This window comes from Pieris napi, chromosome 2, assembly GCF_905475465.1.
Source record: "Pieris napi chromosome 2, ilPieNapi1.2, whole genome shotgun sequence".
NCBI lineage: Eukaryota > Metazoa > Arthropoda > Insecta > Lepidoptera > Pieridae > Pieris > Pieris napi.
This window is the reverse complement of record NC_062235.1, coordinates 4,165,085-4,190,068: the sequence shown is the minus strand read 5'-3', so window position 1 is coordinate 4,190,068 and position 24,984 is coordinate 4,165,085. Positions and strand designations below refer to the sequence as shown.

Sequence of the window (24,984 nt, the reverse complement as noted above, 5' to 3'; positions counted from 1 at the left end):
AGATTACAAATGATATAAAAAACCTAAACATTAGTTAAACACTACTTGATCCTCGATAAAATTCTTACAGGTTCTCTACTTTCCGAGTGTTTTATAATTAACTATTCTTAAGTTTACTACGGTATCCGATTTTATAATCGATAACAACCAAAGATAGTATCATTAGTCTGTACTAAAAGAAACATCTACGGTCTACCTTTGTTTTTTTAAATCTTAATTAAATTCCTTTCAGAAGAAATGAATATACATATAATTACTTAGAGGTTCCTAAATAATTTTGATTAACATCGTTCTCCTAAGGTACACAATTACCACTGAATCGTAGATATCATTTCTCTGATAAATTTCGAATCTTAAAAATCATAAGTTTTGAATTGTAACCCTCCAATTATACGAGTATTTTAAAAAATAATGATATTTTAAAATATTTATGTTATATAACATAGATATTTTAAATTTAAACTTGTACCTTTTAAAATAATTTGTCTTAAATATTGTATTTGATGACTGTCGAAGTTAGAACCATAGACTAAGACAATTCTATGATATTTGAACCACGATCGTCAATCGCCATATTGTTTTAATACATTGTTAAAGCTTTAAAGTATTTTTATTTCATCGGTACTTGATTATAAAAAGTTAAATCACAATAATCAATTATTATAATGGATTCACTAGTCGGTTACGGTAGCGATGATGACATTGAAACTGAACGCTATGGACACCAAGCATCGGTAAGTGTCCTTGATGCTTAATTTTTCTAGGTATTATTGAGCAATATGTTTGAACGTTAAATTATTATGTGTTTAGTTTTTGTTTTTCACTCTCATTATTAATTTTCATGTTTATTGAGTCCCTTGCTACATTTATAAATGTATAATGTTTTGATATGGAAGTCTTTACTCAAAATAACTATAATCAGTCCAATGGTTTCTTATACGTACATTACTACCTTGATTTACTAAATTTTTAAGAAGAAATTATCATATTTGAAGTAAAATTAAATCTAAATTAGTATTTCTCATAATGTGATTTTCAAGAATTTGATATTAATTTATTTCTCTGCTTGACAATAGACTAATATTATAGGTGGGGAGCCATCGTAGAAGAGAAGATGACACTAACTATGATCAAGTCAACATGGATCTAAGTGAGGTTGGTATATTTTTATTAACCTAGTTAACCATTATATTATATATAACTAGTTCCTATGTAGTAAGCACATTGTGGGTCAATATTGCTATGTACTTCATTAATAATATAGCCTCATTGAGCACTTTTAAAACACTAGGAAATATAAAACTTTATAAATTTATATATTATTGTCTTTGAAAGTTTTCTAAAAAATAATGGTTCACCAAATTAGTGTTAAAAATTTAAACTAATGTTTGTAGTAGTTAATACATCAATAGCTTTTATAATCTATATTAGATTATCCTTAATAATGGTATACACTAGTAATGTGTTATATCCACATATTAGTTATGACAATAATTTACTCTCTCATATATATATGCCAAAGTGGCTACCGTGAAACACTAGATATTGAAATATGTATATGTTAATTTATCATCAAAAAAAATTAAATTCTTTTCATCGATGATATTAACACTTTTATTATTTTATATGTTACCCATTTGTAAATTGACCAAAACAAAAGTCAAAAACGATCTGCGTGGCGTCAAGATGTCTCCTTCCGGCATTCCCTCTAGTGACTTTACCATGTAAGTACGTAGAGTTAAGAAAGACATGTTTAATCCATGTTTTTTGTTTATAACTTGGTGGAAAGGTAATATTTTTATATGTATTATACATTATTATTGCTCTTGCCCCTATTAATATTATTGTAAAGGCTTCTTGTATATGGGTCTACAAATAAATATCTTTTAAGAATTCTTCAACCATATGTTAACAACAAACTTAATTAAACAAATCAAGGTAAAGTAGATAATTTAGGTAATGTACATATAATAAAAAGTCTCATGCCATGATCAACATTGTAGGATATTAAAGTAGAAAATGACTGATGATGTTTGTCGTAGGATTCCCAAGGAGAAGAGTCTGAGCCAGAATTGCCGCAGGCTGAGTCACGGGTTTCACGACAGACATCTGGAGAGGACCAGTCAAGCTCTAGTGAGTAAATGTCTTTATAAATGGTATAAGTGTTATTATCATTGCCATAAATTTGATATGATAATAACACAAAAGTCATTTAATTTTGCTGTAAATAAAGCATTTAAAATTTACTATTTTTACTAAATATTATACTAGTTATTAGTATTCAGAAAACAGAGAGTGCAATGAGCAGAATTATTCTAGATCAACAACTGATATTGTTTATTAGATCCTTAAAATTATCCATTGTTATATTATTATTTTCTATTTTTTTTACAATTTATAAGAAAAATTTATAAATTTTTATATAAAACGGGGGGGGATAACGCGGCTATCGCAGCCCATGGGGACTCATTTTTAATTGATGCGTTGCCGGCCTTTGGTGGAGGAGTAAACTCTACTCACTTTGAATAGTTGGAGGTCGTATCTCTCAGTGCAGTTAAACCATATGCAAGAGCGAAACCGTGAAAGCGTCTTCCCGAATAGCCGGTCGGTGTATTTGCTATGTACTAATGTTTTAAAAGTTATATTTCTCATTAATCCGGTAATATTTAGGCAAAATATCGTCGTTAGCGACTTTTCGACTGTGCTTTAGTGCTCGTCTTACTTCTTTTCGTATAATGTGAGATAATGTTTCCATCCCATTTTAGCAGACATTAACGCGAAAACACAATTTAAGCTAAACATTTCATAGTATTATAAACCATATTAGCTGAAGCTTGCATACAAACCTAAATAACTCTTGCTCAATTAATAATATATTTAATGCATTCTCTGAAGGACAGTAGGGCTCCCTCGGGAGAATAAATAATATGAAAATGCCTCACAATACTTATCAACTATAAGTTATAATTTACATTTATAACTTTTTACACGCTTTATATTAGCTTCATCTGTATGTATGTTACCCACTCCTACGGACTCGATTTTGACCCACTTTTAACGGACAGATTTAATTCAAACTTTGCGCACCTGTCAAAGATCGATGACAATGCAATAATCCGAAAAAAAAAAACGCTTTAAAGCACATAAAACTAAAAAGTGAAAAATAATTCCTAATTTAGGCTGAAAATGGTAATGAACAAAAAATACTGGTATTATTGTGAAAAAGCGTGGGGCGCTTTGTGCCATATTTTTCGTCTATCGAGCAACCTATTTAAACTATTATTTATTTCAAATGAAAACGTAAACATGTTCTTATCACTAGCTGACAGTCGAGATGCAGAGCGCCCACGGGAGTATGGCAAAGAACGTGAGCGCGACCGTCATCGTGACCGTGACCGTGATCGCGATGAAAAGCGAGACAAGCGCCGCCAATCACCGCGGAGGGATCGGGAACGCGCTGAAAAAGATCGTCGCTCACCACGTAAAGATGATAAATACAGGTAAATATCAATTGGTGCTATACTACTAAATAATACAATTTAATAGATTGTGACGTTTGACTCCTTAATAACATATAAAACTCGAGAATTTAGCGTAACTGTTAAGAAAATCAAGTTCATTCCTTCATAATAGGATGTTTATTGCAGATCGGATCGTAGTCAAAGGCCTCGTGATGCACCACGTCGAGGATTACTTGGCGACAGACCAGACGATAAACACTCGTCTACTGATAGCAAGGTATTAAAATATAATTATTATAAAAATAATTAAAATTAAAGAATTATATCTGTATCCATATTATGATAGAACAAGACCTTGTCGTTGTGGCCATTAAGATACATAGCTATTGTTAATCTTAAAGAAAAATTAAATGGCTACCGTTCTAAGAGCTAACGGCATGTTATATAAACACATATATAGCTACATTGTATTTTATTGGTAACTTTATTTTAGATGCCAGCATTAATGGATCTTAAACCATTTGGAAGTGACGGGCCCAGGTTAAAATCACAAGACGCACGTGACGCTGTATCTCCCAGGTAATTCATATCTATAATTTTGCCACAGTTTTACTAACCAAATTAGAATTATATAATAAACTAGATTTTACAAATAATGTTTAAATATCGCATTTAACAAGTAAAAGTTTGTTTTTAATTTTTCAGGTTTGTAGATCGTCGGGAACGTGATCATGACCGAGAGCGTGATCGTGGACGCGACCGTGACGCTGAGCGTGACCGCGAACGAGAACGCGATTATGATGGCAGACACAACAGACGTTCTGAAGATAGACGGTATGTATATTCATATACTAAGGACCATATTATTTTTAATTTATCATCCCGCTTAACATTGCTATGTGATCAACAGGTCATCTGGACGCGACAGAGGCAGCGAGAGGTCTCGATCACGTGGTCACGCCTATCCTCCCCCACACACGTAAGATTTGTTTCGATACTACACTACTAGGGTAATTTATAATATTTGAAGTTGATTCACGTTTTAGAATACCGACACCATAATATATTGTACCTTATAGATTTTAAATTATTTATAACAAATCATGTATCAATATCAGTTAAAAATATTTTTATCAGTAAGTTTGACAAACATGTTACTTTTTTTTAGGTCAAATGAACGAAGATCACCCTCATCTGGTGACTACAGACCGTCTTCATACAAAGTCAATAAGAAGCTCGAGGTTATGGAAAAAATGGGTAAATTATTTTTAAATTAAAGTAAAACATGGTTGAAGCTGTAAATTTTTAAGTTTAGAGTACCTAAGCTTAGTGTTTCTTTAAATATTAATAAAAATACATAATAGTTTATGTATAGTAGGTTTTTTAATTTGTGGTATCTTGTGATTTTTATAATCAAGATAATAATTTTGTTAATAGAAACAATTTAAAATTTATGCAATTTCCTTATATGTATATCTATGTTGCAGGATTACAAATCAAAACGCCAGATGGTTCCATGACAACTGCGCAGCAGTTACGCGCTGCTGCTGGTGATTCAGGTCTTCCTGGGTATTGCAATCCTGGCTCTAATCCTGCCAGCAAGATATTGGATCAGGTAAATACTAAATTAAATATGAAATAAAGGGTATATCATCTTGTCTAAATTATTGTTATTAATACAATTTTCCCTAGTTGATAATGTTTAAGTAGTTATTGTTTGGAAATGCCTCCAGCTACCTAGTTAGTGCAAATAAAGAAAATAATATTGATGCAGAAATGTTTTCACATACTTTATACACATTTTGTAATGGGTTTCAGGTACAAAAACGTAAACTTCTCTGGTCAAGCAAAACAAAGACTGCAGAAGAAGAAGCTGCTAAATGGAGTGGGGCGCGATTCTCGCAGGACAATGATGGAAAACAAGTGTCCAAGTTTATGAGGCTTATGGGAATTAAGGATCCTAGTATGTGTACTGTAGATATTAATTAATTTTAAGAAAGCTTCCAAGGATGGAATTATTCAGTTCAGTTTTATTTCTACAAACTTGTGTCAAATTAATATGACGGTGAAATGTCTGGTGATATGGTGTATATTGATCGAGTAATATTTTGAAAATAATTATATGAAATTACTATTGTTTAATGAACAACTAAATTACAAAAATATTCAAATTATGTAATGCTTTGTTTTCACAGATGCAGTCAAAGGTGAAGTTCCCGAAGATGCAGACCCTAACAAGAAGCAAGAAGAATTGTTCCAAGCTATGCAAGCACAATATGAAGTGGCTCGAGCAACTACACACACTATGAGAGGGGTGGGGTTAGGTTTTCAACGTGGACAGTATTGACAAGTGTAAATATAAGTCAAATCTAAATGGCATTAATCTATAAAATCTTATTCTTAAGGCGCTGGTACTAGAACTGCAATAGTCTTTTCATGTACATACCTGACAACGATTTGTATTAACGACAAATTTTCAATAATTATGAAATATAAAGAATTTTTGTCCCTTATTAGATATAATGGTCAATTTATTTTTTATGCTTCGTAATCTTATTTTGTTAATGGTTTGTTATTCTATTCATTAATTTTAAACAATTACATACTGTCTGTATGTAAATTTTTTCATGACACCCATGTTGCATTTTTATGAGCTCACTGTAAAAAGTCCCCGAAACGATCAATTGCGTTTGCGGGGTTTCCTCAGATGTACAGAAAATATTTAATGTCTTAATATAGGTTTAGACAGAGTCAAACATTGAGACTTCTTTATATAAGATTTTTGCAATAAGGGCTTGAGTGAGAATTCCCTTCATAAACCTTATGGTTTTTATTCTTTAAAAATGTATAGCTTTGTATCTTTCCATGTAAAGAGATGGTATGTGTGATATAGCTTAAGTTATGTAAAAAGAAGTAACTGCAATGTTACCTTTGATTTAAGTATAAGTTAGTGTTATATTTCATAATATGTAATCTTTACAATTATTATTTTTTTGTTTCAATAAAGTTATAATTTACCACTTTGTTTTTTCAATAAGTTTCAGAGCTGTCGAAAAACAATCGACATGCTAGTTTTATCTTGCAGTCTCTGGTTATTAATTCTGGCACAATACCGAGTAGTGCGTACTCGGTCAAGCAAATATTATACTAAACATCTCATCCAAATTTAAGCCATAATGTACAGCATAACCAAAAAAACGTCGAAGAAAATTGTTAAATTTATCGCTAAATCAAAGTACGTAAAAAAATGTGTGTACAATAACAGATGAGTTAAATTTTACAAACAAATAGTCGAAACTATAATTTGTTTTAAATAAAATCGGATGTTTTATATATTTAAAGCTTTGAAAATAACAATACATAATGAAAAGCAAATCTTTGTAATATAACCTATGATACTAGTAATAATTATTGGTACACAATTAAGTTTTCATTTATATGTTTCCTCGGAAGGTTCAAAGGGCATTCTGACAATGAAATTGATAGGCTCATTTTATTACGTAGTGTAAAAGAATAAGTAATCGTAGTAAGGGATTGTACCCATAAGTCCGCAAAAATTTGAAAAAGCGGCACAGACTAAATAGAAAATTTATTGTGCGAGATCGCTAACTGCTGAAATGTGTTTCATTTCATATGGATAGATTTTGTTTTATTTTAAACCTTTATTATTATCTATTTACAAATTAAACATCAACGTATAGAAAGTTCAATATATTTTTATTAAGTTAATTAAGGCTGACTTTTGTATTTTGATTTTTGACATTTTAGCGGAAACGGTAGCGTACATTTCTCATAAACAGCTGTTTCACAGAGTACTTTTTAATATTAAATGATAAATCAAAACAATAACTCTAGAATGGGATTACCCGTAAAGTTTTCAAGAATATATAAAATTGTAACCTACCAACAAATTCTCAATCACTTGTAGTTTTCGAAATTACATAAGCTTCTTTACAGTTAAATACTTACTTGAGTCTCAACATTGTTCGATGCAATGTTTGTTTGAACACTTGTCATTATTTTCAAACATTGTAATTTGAAGACAATTAGGTAATTCTAGGAATATAGCTTGTAATTTTTTATATGAAATATTGGAAAAATGGACGTAGGAGAAATGAAGACGTGCGGAAACTGGTGAGTTGAGTCACAAATGTAGTTGTTGTGTCAATATAAAATCTATTTTGGTAATGATACGTTGTTAGTTTATTTCTGGATATTTGGAGCAAAATGTACATGTGTGGTGCGTTTATCCGGTTGTTTACCTTTAGGCTCAACAAATTCATCTTATAAAGTTTGTTTTTAATGCTGTAATTGAAAGTCTTACTGTAATTTGTAGTAAATAAATATAAAAATATATCATTTTTGTACAAAAATACTTCTATTTAATTACTTCATAGTATATTTTGTATACTAGGCAGTGGTTTTTAATTAGTAAATTTATCTATAGCTTTCTCTTAACAATACTAGTTCATCTGTTATCTTTTCTTAATATGGGAGCTATTAAAAAATAATTTGTAATATTTTTGTATAAGCAAACGGGATATACCAGCAGTGAACTTCACAATTCATACTGTACACTGTGCAAGGAATATCGGCATGTGCCCTGTCTGCAAGGAACCGTTTCCCCATTCTGAGCTGCAAGAACATCATGAGAAGATGCATAAACTATGTAAGGCACTTTTAAGTTTGAAATATAATTTATATAGCATAGGATTTCATTATTGCTTAAAACATAGGCAAACTTACTGTTTGACTATTTTTTTTGGGTATAGTGCCTTGTAAGCAGTGTGGAGATAGTGTTTGTGGAACAGATTTGGAGGATCACATCAGAGACTCCTGTGCGCACACAATGCAGACATGCAGGTATCAGTCAAAATTATACTTAAATTAACAACAACTGCTACTTTCTAACTTAGTGCTAGGCCCTACAAATGTCTTGATGCTCAAACAGAATTCCCACTCTTATATTCAAACTCATATTGTGTAATACGCATAGAAAATAAATAGCAGCAGTGTACGTGACTAGATGCATGACTCTGAACCTTCACATCGTGTGTTCCCTGGCTTTGCTTCAATGGAGTTATTCACCTGTGTTCGCAATTGATACTTAAACAAACCAGTGGCGCTATAACCTTTGGTCCAGCTTGTGTTCGAAAGTACGACCTCAAACTCAAACTCAAAATATCTTTATTCAAGTGGGTAACCAAGTTCACTTTTGAATCGTCAACTTAAATTAATCGTAAATTTACATTTACTACCAGTTCGCAAGTCAAGGGCGTAGAGCGGGTAAGAAGAACTGGCAAGAAACTTTCCGCCACTCTTTTAATCGCCAAGTATTTGATGAGAGTCTCATACTCAAGCAACTACACCAATACTGCTCTATTATTTATAATTGAACAATTAATAGACATACGGTATAACAAAACAAAATACTGAGTATGTTTAAGAAAGTCTTTTTTATTAAAGATACTGTAACTTGGATGTCCGTCGCGGAGAGATGCCCGCGCATGAGCGTTACTGCGGCGCACGCACGGAACAATGTGAGGAATGTGGTGAATGGGTTATGTTGAAGTACCGCCGATTGCACACTGAATCCAACCATGGGTTTATACGATTGGATGATGGTACGTAGATAGATATAAAATTAATAAGGCGAATATTCGTGTATCTAGGGTATTTTTAAGTCTACTACTGTAAAATTTTCGATAAATTGACCCATAAAAACTATTTAAAATTGTCGACTTAACATTTTTATTAATATTTCAAAAAATTTAAACAATTGTTGTCTTTATGCAACAACAATTGCAATGTAAAATTTTGAAAGTATATTGCATCTATGCAATATACTTTCAAAATTTTGAAAACAATTTATACCTATTTAATATTTAAGTTTTATGCTGGGAAGTTGTCAAAACTCCAGCATTCAAGTTAGCCTGAAATCTATTTATAAGCGAACACTCCTCTATGTACCCTCTCAACTACAATAACATTAACCACTCACGCAAAATCTGGCCAAGTTATGTGCGTGTGTAACGAGGTTTTTACATCAAAATTAAAAATAAATTTACCGGATTAAAGTGTGCGCATATTATTTTTCTGGTAATGTTTCCTGAAAGCCTAAAATGTATTTTCCTTTCAATTCTTAAAAATTCCACACCCTAACAATATTTTACTTAAAACAATAACCATTTTTTTCTAGATCCAGTACCATTTAGACGAGACAAACCAAAGAAGGTTATAAACGACTGGCCACAAACAAATGGAATAAAAAAACAAAACACCAACAATGGGTTGAATCGCATGCCAGAACTACGTGATATACAACCAAGTACTTCAAAACCAAGTGTTGCTAATGTGCCGGTCAATGCTTTTAAGGAGAATATAGAACCGCGGCCGTCTAGTTCTACCAACGGAGCAGTCCCAAAACCAAAGAGAACTAATGATCAGCCACAGATTAATACAGCAAATATGGCTACAAATAAAGTTAAGAATATGTAAGTATATTTAATATTGATATTTTACATTTATTCCTTGTCACATAATAGCAGTAAGGAGTTTTAAATATAGGGAATCACATATTATCTCTTAGTGGAAATAATTGATTTAATCTAGTGTCCGAAAAATATAGGTTATTTCAATGATTTAAATCTCTGACTGGAACAACAGTGTTGCTACAAATCTTAATACCTTATTTGATTTTTTAATTGAGGTACCCACCAATTCATATAAGAATTAAATAATATTGTATAAACTTTTTAGTATTGAAGATAAGCTTGATGAAAGTTTTATTAGTAAACAATCTAAAAGTTCATAAAGATTATAAGAATTAATCTTTATATATATAAATTACGTGTCATGTTGTTTGTCCGCTATGGACTCCTAAACTGAACCGATTTCAATAAAATTTGCACACCGTGTGCAGTTTGATCTAACTTAACTATCCTATAGCTTACATCTCAATTTATACCCGCAATATTATTTTATTTCAATTTATATGTTTACTATTTGACAGTCACAATTTTAACAGATGGCGCTGTGATGAAAGTACCAATGTTGCACATAAGCTACAATTTAATGGCATAACCACCAATAAGCATAGGGGTCCCCATGACTGGTGTTCTCCTACCGTTTCCCTTGAATAGTTTACTACTATGTAATATAACAAAAACGTTAGCCACAGCAACGCTTGGCCGAGTCTGCTAGTAATATTAAAATATTAAGAATAACTTTAGTATATGCACGTGGGAAAATGCGGATAGTTAAGCGACATTTTCTTCTAGGACTGCATCTCGAGGTGCGATAAAGAAGCGCCCTGCCCCAAAGCCTCCCGCAGTCGCCCCAAATCCAGACCCAAAGCGTGACTTGGCCCTAACACGCGCTCTTCAAAGACAACAAGAAGAGGAAAGAGAACGCAGAGAAAGAAGCGAGCAGAATCTTACCCGCGGTGAGTGAACAAGAATCACTATGTTCATTAAAATGCCTCGAACTTCAAGCTTACGTACAGTTTTGATGATGACTCAATTCGTTCCTTGAGAATTAAACATGCGTATTTTGTAAATGGGTAAATCAAAAGTATATGTTATGTCGATTACGATTTGATGATGTAGAAATTAAGGAAACACATGTGTAGGTAGTAAACAATGGTACTTACAATAATTTTGGCATTGCTAGTGTCCATGGGCAGCATGTACAACGTCCGCCTTTTGGTCGTTTGTCCTCTATTCTATTGAAAATATAATATGTGTATATGTATAAAATATATTATGCAGATAATATGCATATGAGTTTAAGAACTACGAATCAGTATCTATCTTTATTTACTAGTTTTAGCACCCCTGTCAGACATAACACTATAATATTCTGCTATTACACAATAAAAACAATTACCAATTAAGAATCAAAGTCAAAGTCAAATCATTTATTTCAATTAGACCTACCTAGGTCCTTTGCACACCTTTGAACGTCAAATAAAATACAAAGAAGATTCTAGTTGCCCCTTCCAAAAGGTAGTTTCGTGAGGAGAAGAATGGACAAGAAACTCCACACTTACATTAGTTAAATAATCTAGTTTTTAATAATGTTACTTCAGGATTGCCTCCAATACTAAATCCGTTAGAAAAACTGGAGAAATTGAGGAAAATGGACGCTCTTCAGAACAGAGAAGTAGAAGACCAGAGCTATAAAGACAAGTTGAATGGACGCGTCTGGATGAGCAAGGACGTTCCCATAGGAAATTTGCTTGGGGCGGGACCAAGTGGTAAGTGTGTTGAAAGTTTTATTAAATTTTTTGCAAAAATTAAGTTCTAAAGCTGCTGTTACTTTGTCACTTTAGTACATTCATTATTGAGAGAACAATGAAGTCTCTTTTATCTATAAACAAAGAATGATTATGCACGATATCAATAGGATGTGTTTACACTTTAATCGTCGCTTACGTAGGTGGTAAAGTAGTATGTGTGGTTCTTATCACTGTTATCGACTGTTTTTAAACTAAAGTGTAAACTCTATATAACGACAGTCAAGGGATAGTGCTTATTGACGTTACAAAGAGTTGTCGTTAAATGGAAAGAAGAAAAATCGGTATTAGAAAAAGTTTATTTCAGACTAAGGTAAGTAATTACATAAAAACAATTCTTATTTGAACGCTATTGCGTTCTATGTGTTCGTCTGACGTCTTTTGCTACACCAGTAATTATGTTGTATTTTTTTAGTTATTTTATTCATTTTGCGATAAAGAACGTGCAAGCAAAGAAGTTTCGCTTCTGACATGTGTACTTTGTACGCACGCACTTTTTTATTTTTATTTATTTATTCGATAGTAAAAACACGTGGCATTTTAATTTACGATTCGTCATTTGAGATTTCAATAAATTATTTTGTATAAAATATAAAATACTAATATTTCATAAATTCTTTATACGAAATTTTAATTTTAAAAATAAAATTTCTATAATTCGGTAATTCGCCCTTCTCATTCTATCTCTATCGGTCTCTCCCTTTTCTTCGACAAAAACGCTGCACATCTTGGTGACGCTAATATTATTATTGCGTTTCATCCGTAAAAATATTACTCTCATGCGCCTACAGAAGTTTCACTTCAAAAATTAAATTAATGATTTGTATTAATTTTCGACACTTTTAGTATTTTAATGACAGTTAAATTCCTAACATATCTTCCTTTTTACCTCACTCTAAGTCTCGGAAATCTAAAGTTTTAGATTTGTATAAATATGAACAAGACTTAAAAATTAGTTTGCCAAAGAAGTTTCACTTCTGACATGTGTACTTTGTACGCACGCACTTTTTTTTATTTAATTGTCGTTATTGAGTGTAATGCTATTTAAAGTGTACCGAAGACAAGCTAAACCAAACAATTCCGAGTGATTTCGACGCTTTAGGGGGTCTGTCATTAAACCGAGTGACGTAACATAGAGTTTACACAGTATATCAATTTTATTATGGACTGATTTGTTGCCGATAAATTTTTTAAAAGTTGTTTATTCAGTTAAATTTTTAGCAAATTAAGGCTTAAAATAACATTTGAAATGCAGAACCTCCTAACAACCTGGAAACAGAGAGACGTCGCAATTTACCCTTAAAAGGAAATTCAGAAAGACAGAAGATAAAACTCAAAAACCTGAAGCCTATGACCGAAGACGAGTTTATAGAGAGATTCAATTACTTGCATATGAAAGAACCACCGAGGGATAGAGAGGACCGGTTTAGTCAGATCAAGTCATCTCTTAGGGAACTTAGGCGGGGTTTGAATGAGGTAAGGTATGTTTGTTTGTGTGTGTATACGTAGAAATATATAATTTCGCCTGTACGTACCTGTGTGGTATTGGTAGCTCTACCAATCCCGGCTTTATATTTATTTATATATTAAACGTTTGTAAACTCAACGTCAACGGAACAATTTTGATAAATTTTTCTTGTTTTAGAAAAAGATGCAAAGTCGCGAAATTGGCAAGCTCGAAAATCTGTAATTTTATTCCCTTAGAGCACGTTAGTAGCGAAAAAATGTAATAGAAGCCCTAAAATAGCTATTATATACATCGGTCTCGTGTTATTTTAAAAGTCTTTTAATTTCAACAGTAAAAATTGAGTTTGGAAGGAAATTTGTACTAAATCCCGTGTCAATTCGAACATTTCATTTCACTATCAAGAAAAATCTCTAAAGTATTTATCTATCATCTATATAATAATACTGATATATATATTATCTATCATATATATATCAGTATTTATTTATTTATCATGCGTAAAAATTCACACTTGCATTGTCTCCATAAACCCCGATAATAAAAGTTGATTCTATGTTCAGTTGCGATTATAGCCAACGCAATATGAACTACAATAAGTGAAAAATATCACAAACTAAAGAATATATTTCTAGAATTTGTTGATGTACAATTGATGAATACAATTGAATTATTGGACATTTCGCCAACAGTTTTTTTAAATAAGGGCTCGTTGATGTGCTATATGATTCGTCGACATTTATAGTATATTATATTTCCAGGTAACAGCGCCTTATAATGCAAATCCTAATGTGGATTTGAATCAGAAGTGAGTAATAGAAAGTATTACAATAAATATGTTCTTGACTGTTATTAAAAATCTAACTCTAGGAAGTTTAATAGTAATAGGAAGCCTTTTTAATCCTAGATTTTGCACTGTTGTGGTCACATTCGTTAAAATAATTATAATCTTTTTAATTAGTCTTTTGTGCCTTTGTGTGATGTTATGTGCTTAAATAAATAATTGAATTTAGGCGAGGGTACATAAATAACTAACACGGTGAACAGAACAGCCGTGCTCTTGGTAATTTCGAGTTGGATAAAACGAAACTGTTACTATAATACGTATATTATGTTAATCATTAAAAAAAATATTCTCAATTATATAATGTATATTTTATTAATATTTTGCAAAGCCTTCCTTCGAAAATCGAATTTTATGGTATAATCTCTAAATATAATTTATTCATTTTGGTTTCACAAAAATAAATTATTAAATTAAAATTATTAGAAAAACACCATTTAAATGTATTTTCCAATTTCAGCCGTAATACGCCCTCACCAGATGATGAAGTAAAGTTGCCTTGCGAATTTTGTGGAGCACCAGTGGCTGCTGATATTCTAGTGCAGCATCAGGTAATTTTATAAAAGTATATATTTACAATTGAATTATATATATATATATATGTCGGAGAGATATCGTCGCCTATCGATATGAACAGCGTTATTAGCGGGTTTACGCCCAAACCCAATAACATATCTCAATCCATAATCCACCATCTGAGATGGCAATCTTAATCTAAATGTTGTAACAAGTTGCCAGTTGCCACTAACCAATCGACGGATTGTAATAGCTATCTGTCGACACAAGCTATCCAATATCCATGGGAGGTCGTATCGGTGTCTGTGGATATGACCTTTGTACCTTTGTATGAAAATGACAGTTGACGTCAGCTCGACATCAACAGTTAATTATTTTAACAGATTTTAACTTACACCAGTTTTTTAAATAGTTAAATAACTGTTTGTTATGTTTTAAACATACACATGTATATTTTAATGTTATTTGTACGGTTTTATTTACTTTATTTGGTTAACATTGATTATCAAATATGAGTGAAAACTCGGTAAAATTCGGCCAAAGAGCATTTTTACGTAACTAATTGTTATTAGGGGCCAGCGCGCCTCAGTGCTCCAGCTCTCCACTGCACCCCGCAGTCCACCCCGAGACACTGACACAGCAATTCGTGCTGGGATAGGGCCTTAAATATGCGTGAATGTATGAGTCTATGGGTATAATATACTCTGAGTAATAATAATAAACTCGAAGTTGTTAAAAGCGTGCGCTGTGTCTGTGTTAGTTTTTGGAACCTCAGTCATGCTAAAATAGTACTATTACTAATATTGATTTTTAAGAAATATCGTTGCTTAGTGTATAGTAGTAACGTATCAACCCGACCGAAATATAAATGTTAGCTTTATATTTAACTATCACAACCCTTACGTGGTGCTCTCGAAGTCTTTGTGAACCAATGATTTTTTCTATGTGGTCTATATATTAACAATATCCTCTCTGCCCTTTCAGACCGGGTGTCGTCCAGACCTGGCCCGTTTAGACGTTCGTAAAGCTAGAGGGTCCCCTCCGCCCCTTAGCCCCGTCTCCCCTCCAGATTCACCCCCACATGGAGCAGTGATTCCTTGCGAGTTTTGCGCGAAATCACTGCCTATATACCTCATCAGTGAGCACCAAGTGAGTTACTAGTATACTATTAATTTTCATATAATTAATTGAGAAAATATGTTATCAAACTTTAAACTAACTGTATGTACTGTGACCTTCTTAAATACTATATCTTTTAGTCTTTGGAATTTTTATCGGTGGTTTAAAGGAACTCGATGTGTTAAATATCGTTTTATACTAAACTAGCTGGCCTGGCGAACATCGTACCGCCTAACAGTCGATTCTTTATTTGATTAAAATATTTTTAAATAATTTTTGATTCTTATTCTGCTATTCGGGACATCGGTCTAGCTAGTAAGACAAAAAAAAGAAAATTGATAAGACAACAAATACATTATGTCAAAAAATAAAATTTTTACCTTCCCGGAACCCCTCCACTAACACTTCAACTTTATGCTATGGTATTAAAGTTCAAATTGACTTAAGTATTATTACGAATATTTTGTATGGGAATATAGAAAAGTGTTGTTTTTAGACTTTTTCACTCAATTTTTTTTTAATTTTTCTCCGTAAGAACCATCCTCGAACTTCAAGGTATATTATTTAAAAAAAATCAGGCAAATCGGTCAAGCCGTTTTCATGTTATGTCGTGACAACGGAAAACGGGTTTCATTTTTATATATATAGATATACATGTATGGGAGCGTTCAAGTATTACGTAACGCAATTTGGAGGAGGGGGGAGTCTTTTGAAACGTTACAAAAACGTTATGGTGCGTTACATGGGGGGGAGGGGCGCTTCTAAAATCTTTTAAAATTGCGTATATGATAACCACGGAATAGATGGATGTTGTATTGGATGATGGGTATTGTAGGCACCGCAAACGTGCCGCGTATTTTAGCAGATATAGTGCAATGATTTTTCACTATATCTATGAAATTTGATTCCAACAAAAGTCTTTCTAACGTAATTTATTCTATAATGTTAACATGAACAAAATGATAGCCGAGGAAATGCGAAAAACGAAAGACAAAAACGTGCGTTAGATTGTCTAAGCATATACATCACATCCAACGGAACGCACCGTTTTTTATTTAATATTCTAATATTATTAGAATATTCTCACCCACGGTTAGTCTCTGACCAAGAACGTAAAAATAACAAAAAAGAACGAAAGACGCTACGTTGCGCATCTTTCATCTAATACTTGTTGACAAAGAACAGGATGCGTCATGTCATTGCGTCCGTTTGACCAATAACTCCATTCTCATTTCTCTTCAAATCTTCTCTCTCAATCTTCTCCTACAGATCCCTTTGCATCATAAATAATGCTTAACTTTGTATACTATTTTCAGGAACGCTGCGGACGTGAATCGAATTTACTTTTTGCGGATTAAAATGCCAATATAGTTTACAAATCAAATTTTCCTATTTTTCGTACTTCAGATCAATGGTCACAATGTTATTTTTTTCTGTAAATCATATATCTTGTAGAAAAATAGTGTTTCACATTTGAAACTTATATAACCAAATGTGAGTAAAATATGTTTATTAGTAAGAATTATTATCTATAGATTAAGATTGTTACTCAAATTTATAATTGTTTAGTTAGCTTCAAGCACACATTATGAATGAAAATCACAATTTAAAAGATTGGCTGGTTACCATATTGTTAAAGATTTTTCGTAGTAGGATCTCTATAGGCATGTGCAAGACATGCGAAACAGGGTAACGCCCAATTGTGAACTTTAGCTCTCTTCAAATAAGTACTAAACTTTATTAATATATGTAGTTCACAAAGAGTGCTGCAGTTCTGCCATATGTCAAAAGAAAGTGCCATAAGTTTGACGAATTAAACGATTGCGCAAATTTTAAAGCTCTCTTAGCAAAACTAAGTTTTTAATTTGTCAAACTGATGGTACAACCTGTTTGTATTGGATTGTTAACGTGTTAGTGATATTATGACATCACATTAAATAGACTATAGTTTTAGCCATAGATATTAATAGGTATACATTTCTATTATTTTTTTATATACTAGGCAGGATTTCATACCCTCGACTTTTTATAAAATATATTATGTATTTAATTGTTTTTTAGACTTTTTTCAACTTTTGAAAAACAAACTGAGCTTATAATACTACTATCATTGCCTTTTTGTCTTTCTTCTATTATATAAGTATGTTTCTTTTTGTGATATATTTCTTATTTAATAAATTTGTCGCTTACGAGGGTAATTTTCCACCTATTTTCATGACTACGACTAAATAATACAGCTCAATCATTTGACAATAAGCTGAATATTTTGCAAGACTGCCTTTGTTTCTATATGTGATGTAACACGATGAGTCCAAGAATTATGGAAAATGTCAAAATCCTTAGGTACAGGATGCAAAGCAATGCCTTCTATGACCGCAATAAATATAGTTTACCAAAATGCAATGATCGCAGTACACACACTGAGGTCACAGGTTAGATCACAGAGTGCACAGGAGAAACCCCTGGGGGTGAGAAGTGTGAAGCAAAAGAAGCAACGTTGCAAAGGAAGATACAACATTACAAATCATCGTGTTGACACGAATTGGACAATCGAAGGGAACGCCAAACGTTTCTCTCTTTTTAAAGTTTTAACCCCCGCCCCCTCTCTCTGAAGGTTTTTAGCACCCCTAACTGTGTTACAATTGAATTCAAATCTTCGTGGACAATAGGTGCTTTATCATCCAACCCAAAAACATGATTACATTCATTGCAGTAGTGATCTTCGACAGTTTATATTATTTAAGTGTTTAATGTAAAAAATGTAATGTATTGCATGTCATTTTAGTGTAGATTGTTAAGTGCCAAACGTAAACCTTGTATCTAACAAAATAATTATACCTAAATGTCTCATTGTGGAATAAATGACCTCATAGTGTTTATATAATAAAGGACGCTAGGCTCAAGATATAAACCGAAAGACGTAATGTGGGGCGCTCGTTTGGTGAGTGTCAACTGTCAACAACTTGTCTATTGTCTAGTGACGCGACTCGATCCGTTTGACAGATAACAATGACAGCACGCCATTTTTCGTTTATCAAGGGTCTACACAATTCCTAAGAAGTTCTTCCTAATGTCACAATTCGATAATTTGAAGTATATCATTAAATTAAGTATATTTTTATAAAAGTATGTCAATGTATATTGTGTTATAAAATTTTATATCAAATGGGATTCAGTTAATAATTTTATGTAATTTAATTTTATATTTCGTTATTTTTTGTAATCCATATCTATATTCTTTAATTAAGGTTGAATGTTTTTGCCAAATGAAAATTATGTATAAAAAAAATAATTATTTAAAATGAATGTCCATTTTATGTACTGAATTAAATAAAAGTGAACTTTATTTTATTAGTTTTATTTTACCTCGCTACTACTGAGTAGCCTAGACCTAGTGGTCTACCTAGTAAATTGCCGCCATATAATCGGCACTTGGTGATAATGTAGCGGTTCTCCCTTTCCAAGGAACAACTTCATATTATTAGAAATAGATGTTTATTTTGTCATCTTAATTCGGTCCTTGCTTAAAAAAGTATTTACTCTTGACTTCAAGGCACTAGCAAGATTCAGGCATTTTAAAAGATGTATCAGTCTTTATTACGGTAATATAATAAGTATAGTCATTGGCATCTTCCTGTTATTCACACGCCATTTTTTAATATAGCAAAATAAAACAAGTTCATTAACATTTAGATAATTTATTCAAGACCTTAAAATAATTATCTACAGTTCGATGACTTCCAATAGTTATATAAACTTATACTAGAGCGAATCACGGTGGGAATATTTTTACAATAGATTTTATGTAATGTTTACATAACTGTAACTTATTAGTACACAAGCTATATTGCAAGGTAAATGCGTACGCTAACGTCGTTGCAAAATATACTAACTATTTAAACAAATGTTTGTCTAAAATCCAAATTTTGTGATTTATTATCAGCGTCCATCTTGTCTCTTATGGAGATTCTATTCGATGCTTTTTCGATGATTAGCGATGTAATTTTTATATTTACAAAACGTTAATTTGGCAATAATCTAAAAGCAACACAGAAAATATTCATTTGGACACCGAGGGACCGTGATTTGCAGTTTTGGGCAATTCCAAATTTTCTCGCATCGACAATGACTTTTAAACTTTCTTTTTCCCGTCCTTTCTACCAAATTCGTCGTCGCAATACCGTCAAACACACTGGCTTTGTTAAAATAGCTTAATTTTGATACGAATTTGGGTTTTGGTTTGATAAAAGATGGTTTTCGTGGAATTATCTTTACTGTTGTTGTTATGGGTACAACTGTGGATGTTTGTTGTGGCGTAAGTTCAATTAAATCTGTAGTTGTTTCTAATTGGTCAAATTCTGTTGTAAATTCAACGCTTTCCGTCAGGTTGACTTGTGTTACATCTTGGCTAACGGGGTTTTCAAGCGGGGGAATTTCTTTCTCCTCAATAAATGTAATATTCGAGTCTGTAACATTTGTTGTATTAGGTAAGGGCGCAACACTTGCGCTGCCTTGGAAGTCTTGCGGCGCTGAAAGGGCAGCGCTGATTGACAGGAACACTGGAATTAATGACCTGAAATATTTGTTCATTTAGTTTATATTCGTTGCTATAATAGTAAGTCTAGGTGACTTTATTTCCTTTACACTATATATCTAAAGCTTGTCAGTATTTTATGCTACTTCATAACAATATTAAGAACGTATGTAAGGAATTACTTAAATCGCAAGGATTTTAAGAAAGGTTAGTATTTCCTGAAGGAAATGTAAAATTGCAAGCGATCAAGCGTAAAAGTCGTGTCTTTTCGATATAAATTACACGTCCTATGTAACGCTGGCATTGAACACGCAATTTAGCGTTTTGAATATAGTTTTCGGTTATAAGCAACAAACAAATGAATGCCTCTTATGAGTCTTAATGGTAAAAATAAATTATATATAAAAACATATTAATGTGCTTAATGCGAGTTGCAATTATAAATTCATAAATATAAATTAAAATATTATTTAAATTGTTGCCAGAATTACTTTTAGTGTGAGAAATTGAATACAATATAACAAAAGCTAGTAGCGTTTTGTTGCTTTAAATAATGAAATCCATTTTGAAGATGGCTCCCTGATGATAGAAATTCCTTGCATACCACTATAATAATTTAAAAAAAAATTTTCGATCTGCTGACATTAGTTTAATTTTAATTAATTTATATTTAAGTATGTCTGACGCCAAAGATCTACAATTTCTTCTACGTACCGAAATTTCTTCCTTTTTTCTAACGTCAGGTAAAAAAGGAAACTAAACTGTTTTAATACTCATTATTCATCAGTGAAAAAATAATTATAAAAATGACGGTAATTCCCGCGTAATAATGGTATTGTTATAAGTAGAGGACGCTTATAATTTTATATCCGTTGTATTTTAACACCTTGACATTGATTGTTGCCATTACAAAAAATGCATAATTAAATTACTTTACGCGTCTACCGGTGTAAGCTAATCACAAGTTTAGAAAAAAAACTCATTGTTTTGCTAACAATGACAAGCGCGGGAAACCAATTATATGCAAATAATTAATATTACATAGTATTTTAGGACCGTGACATCTTAATTCTATTAACACAATCACAAAATTTTTAAAATGTAGCTGTTGTTAAATATAAATTTATGATAGTAGATAATAAGAACACATTTTTGACATAAATGTTCTATTAAATGCGGTATTTCTACAATAGCAACATTTACGAGTCAGTACACTTTTTGTTACTTAAGAGATTGCTTATTGTGGTAGAAAGAAGAGTGTTAAAGCGATTCTATTAAAAATATATCCGATATTGTTAATAGATTGTAATCGAGATTTTTAAAAATATTTTTATATAATATATTTTCACATAGGTTAAAGCACTACCACTGAACCCGGGACCTTGATATATGAACTTGTTCACTAACCGATAACACATAGCGACGTGGTATCCGCACTTCAGCACAATACTCATTAAATACAATATACCGGTATTGCTTTTATAAACCTGCATATGGAATAAACGTATGAGGTGTGATTGGTTGGTTGGTGGAAAAACAAATACTTTTTTCGTTTTGATTTCTTAATTTAAAAACAATAACCTATTTAATATAGTCTTTTGTTTAACATGAACAAAGTATAGAGGAAACCGTTATACTTCCTATACAATTGAAAATATATTTCTGCTTTAAAATCATTTCACATACCTTATGTTACGGTATGGTATACCTAGGACGATCAAACAAGAAAAAAGAAATAAACTTCAGCTGTCAGCAATGGCCGTGTTCTATGTTCAAACATACAAGCGTTCGTTTTTGTAAAAATTTCTACAAAAGCATTACTTATACTCGCGATTATCATATTAATGTTAACTTATTTATTTCAGATAACATCCATAAGTAGTTTATGTGTATGAACCATTTTAATCTTCAGTTACACAATATTTATTTATGCTTCGTTGCAAGAAATACAATTCAAATAATTAAATAAAGAGGAGGGCAGCTGGCGGCCTTATCGCTTTCGAGCGATCTCTTCCAGGCATGTATGTACATAAGATATACAATCATTAAGACATGAGTAATGGAACAAAACAAAGTAATTAAAACATATGTAGTCATTGAAAAGGACTTTTATTTGTCATGTTAAATAAAACTAATTTTTAAATAAAAGAAATGCGACTGAGCAGTGCAAAGCTGCTGTAGCGAAATATTTAATTATAACTTTGAATTCTCGTCAATTGTTAAGCTTTATTGTCCCATGGGTACCTAAAGGCAAATATGTTACTTTTAAATATGCATATTTTTTAATACAAACGCACTTAGTTCCACATCTGAGCGATTCTTAAGGCAATTTCTGCCGCGCACCACCTCTATGTGGAACCAGATGGCCACTGAACTATTTCCGAACCAATTCGACTTAGGGTCCTTCAAGGAAAGAGTGTACCAATTCTTGAAAGACCGACAACGCACTTGCGATCCTTCTGGCAGTGCGAGTGTTCATGAGCGGTGGTATCACTTAACATCAGGTGAGCCTCTTGCCCGTCTGCCTCCTCTAACATAAAAAAAGTACTCTACATAAGTAGTCTATCAGGCACGCAATCAGATAGATCTGCGGCAGGGAAGCTAGGCAGAAGGGGAGTGTCAAAATTTAAATCTAAAGTCCCTTTCCTAAAAAGGGATTTGCTCAAGCTTTGGTATCGTAGCAAATATGTTACTTTGAAATATGTTTATTTTGTTAACAAATGTTAAAACAGGTTTGTTTTTAATATTCAAGCCTGAGGTGTCACGGTGTGTGCCTTCGCATTTGGCGAGGATAGGCATTAGTTCAGCTGTTACAGGAAAGAGCGTACAAATTCTTGGCCGGCAACAGACTTGCGAGCCTGTGAGAGTCCTTGTCCTGTGTGTGAGCCTTGTGAAGAGAGAGAGAATTCTTAAAAGGCCAGCAACACACTTGCTAGCGTCCATGTCCTGTGTGCCCCCTGTTATATATTAAAAAAATCTCTCTCTGCCCATTAACGAGCTGAAGACATCCGTCAGCTTTTAGTGGGCAAGGTAATTGAATTTGAGTCCCGCATAATCCCTGCATCAGCAATGCGCAGCAGCATTTCTTGACGTTAAAAAAAGGCTTTGAAAGTCGGAAACCAGTAAAAAATTCTTGAATTTGTCATCAAAGTATGATTATTGTACGGTTCCAGGGTCATTGGGTTCCTATAAACAATAGAAGAATTTAGTTTTACTCTATATTAACCACTCGCGTACAACAATAGAATATAAGCGAAATAATGAAATGAATTCAATGTAACAGACGAAGTGCCTACGTCTATATTCTCGGGCCGTAACTCCGACGATTTAGGAAATCGCCACGCTTATAAAACTAAGAAACCCTGAGTGAGCAAAATGTACAGCCTTGGCTCAAACAATTATCCTAAAGCCTCATTTGTTAAAATATTGTAGGAACCTATAAACCAGTTTTTATAAAAGATATAGTTGAATAATAAAACATTTTACGATAATTCATTTTCTCCTCATCTTCTTGAAATCGCGAAGCCAGTGCAAAGAGAACTTAGTATGTTCAGGTACCAGGTTAGCCATGAAGTTCATGTAAGATGATACGTCCTCACTGTCCAGATCCTCAGGTTACATTCGGAACTCGCCAATGTCGGTAACACCTCGGAACTAGGTCTCACGTTACCTAGTTCAAGTTTGTAAATAATGTCTAACTTGAACTAAAATCTCTATTCCATCCTTTTCAACGCTTTTCTTTAACTAAGGGTAAGTTGAAATTCCCGGCCGATGCAAAAACTTATTTTAAGGGCCTCATAGCCTAGCGGTCTTATTAAGTGGCAGCTAGGTGAGGGGTACCGGGTTCGATTCCCGGTTCGAGGGCAAGTTTTAATTTAATTTAAGTTTGTTCTCGGCCTTTGGGAGGGTTGTGCGGTACCGGGCGAGTGCTTAAACCGTACATGGAGGACACGGTCGAATTTCTAATGCAAGCACGAATTATAAAAATCTTATACTTGACGCTAGCTAATGCACAAACCGTGCCAGAGCCATTAAAAAAAAAAGTTGAATTAGTTCGGTTCCACATAGGCAAAAACTGCCTAACGCTCAGATGTGGAACGACGGACCGCCTCGACGTCCGATGATGAAACTCAGCTGCAGGTTAGTTAATCATTAATCCGAACAACTCCTCTGAACATCCATGTTAAATGCGGTAAAATCAAATATACTCGTATATTAGGCTCACATGCGGGCCTTCCGGCAATCTAATGCAATGCATTGGCGTCCATGGCTGGTGGTATCACTTAACATCAGGTAAACCTTCTGTCCATTTGCCCCCTGTTGAATACAAACGAATGCATTTTGGAATTTCCCTTCACAGTAATTAAAGATTTCCAGCATAAATTTATGGGCGAAGCTCCCCGACTCCATACGATTAGCTACCTCTTTAATGTATTCTATATCCTATTCATCTTTAATCCCGAATTTTGTAATTCATGTATTTGCTAGTTCGTTTTTATTGTGTTTTGGAACCTAGTATTAAACGTGATTCATGAATTCACATTAGCTTTTATTTTTTTTATTTTTTTATGTTACTTAAGTACCATATTTCCTAGCCTGAAAGAGATCGCTTGTTAGGTTAAAGCAGCCCGTTGCCTCCTTAAAAAAATATTTTACCTTATTGTATATGTACTCGTAATATAACGAAGTGTCAATAAATTAAATAAAAGTTCTAAAAATCAGAAATCTCCAAAACAATGTAACTCTCTG

General features: G+C 32.7%; 2 protein-coding genes and 1 long non-coding RNA gene across 6 annotated transcripts; 2 read left to right on the top strand and 1 right to left on the bottom strand.

Moving 5' to 3' along the window:
• The first annotated feature begins 536 nt into the window (after positions 1-536).
• Positions 537-6,481, top strand: LOC125057316 (U1 small nuclear ribonucleoprotein 70 kDa). Of its 2 annotated transcripts, none has more exons than XM_047660957.1 (12): positions 537-734; positions 1,090-1,155; positions 2,043-2,133; positions 3,323-3,500; positions 3,648-3,738; positions 3,955-4,040; positions 4,167-4,295; positions 4,372-4,440; positions 4,630-4,718; positions 4,949-5,076; positions 5,280-5,424; positions 5,657-6,481. In XM_047660957.1, exons 1-12 carry the CDS (start codon positions 666-668, stop codon positions 5,806-5,808), a joined length of 1,293 nt encoding a protein of 430 aa, XP_047516913.1. In that variant the 5' UTR covers positions 537-665; the 3' UTR covers positions 5,809-6,481. The 2 variants fall into 2 exon arrangements, with proteins under 2 accessions (XP_047516913.1, XP_047516922.1); XM_047660966.1 differs by having other exon boundaries at positions 592-734; positions 1,077-1,155.
• On the bottom strand, positions 4,909-7,549 carry LOC125057328. The gene is made up of 2 exons (XR_007118192.1): positions 7,431-7,549; positions 4,909-5,053 (listed from the first exon to the last, which is right to left on the bottom strand). It is a non-coding gene; the product is annotated as an uncharacterized LOC125057328 (long non-coding RNA).
• On the top strand, positions 7,458-19,047 carry LOC125057305. 3 transcript variants are annotated; one of them, XM_047660924.1, is made up of 12 exons: positions 7,458-7,595; positions 7,994-8,130; positions 8,234-8,324; positions 8,928-9,085; positions 9,661-9,955; positions 10,742-10,905; positions 11,551-11,718; positions 13,013-13,233; positions 13,984-14,030; positions 14,527-14,617; positions 15,567-15,731; positions 17,018-19,047. In XM_047660924.1, the coding sequence occupies exons 1-12, from the start codon at positions 7,561-7,563 to the stop codon at positions 17,057-17,059; spliced, it is 1,614 nt and encodes a 537-aa protein (XP_047516880.1). In that variant the 5' UTR covers positions 7,458-7,560; the 3' UTR covers positions 17,060-19,047. The 3 variants fall into 3 exon arrangements, with proteins under 3 accessions (XP_047516880.1, XP_047516900.1, XP_047516889.1); XM_047660944.1 differs by lacking the exon at positions 7,458-7,595 and adding an exon at positions 7,678-7,701; XM_047660933.1 differs by lacking the exon at positions 7,458-7,595 and adding an exon at positions 7,700-7,752.
• Positions 19,048-24,984: the final 5,937 nt, after the last annotated feature.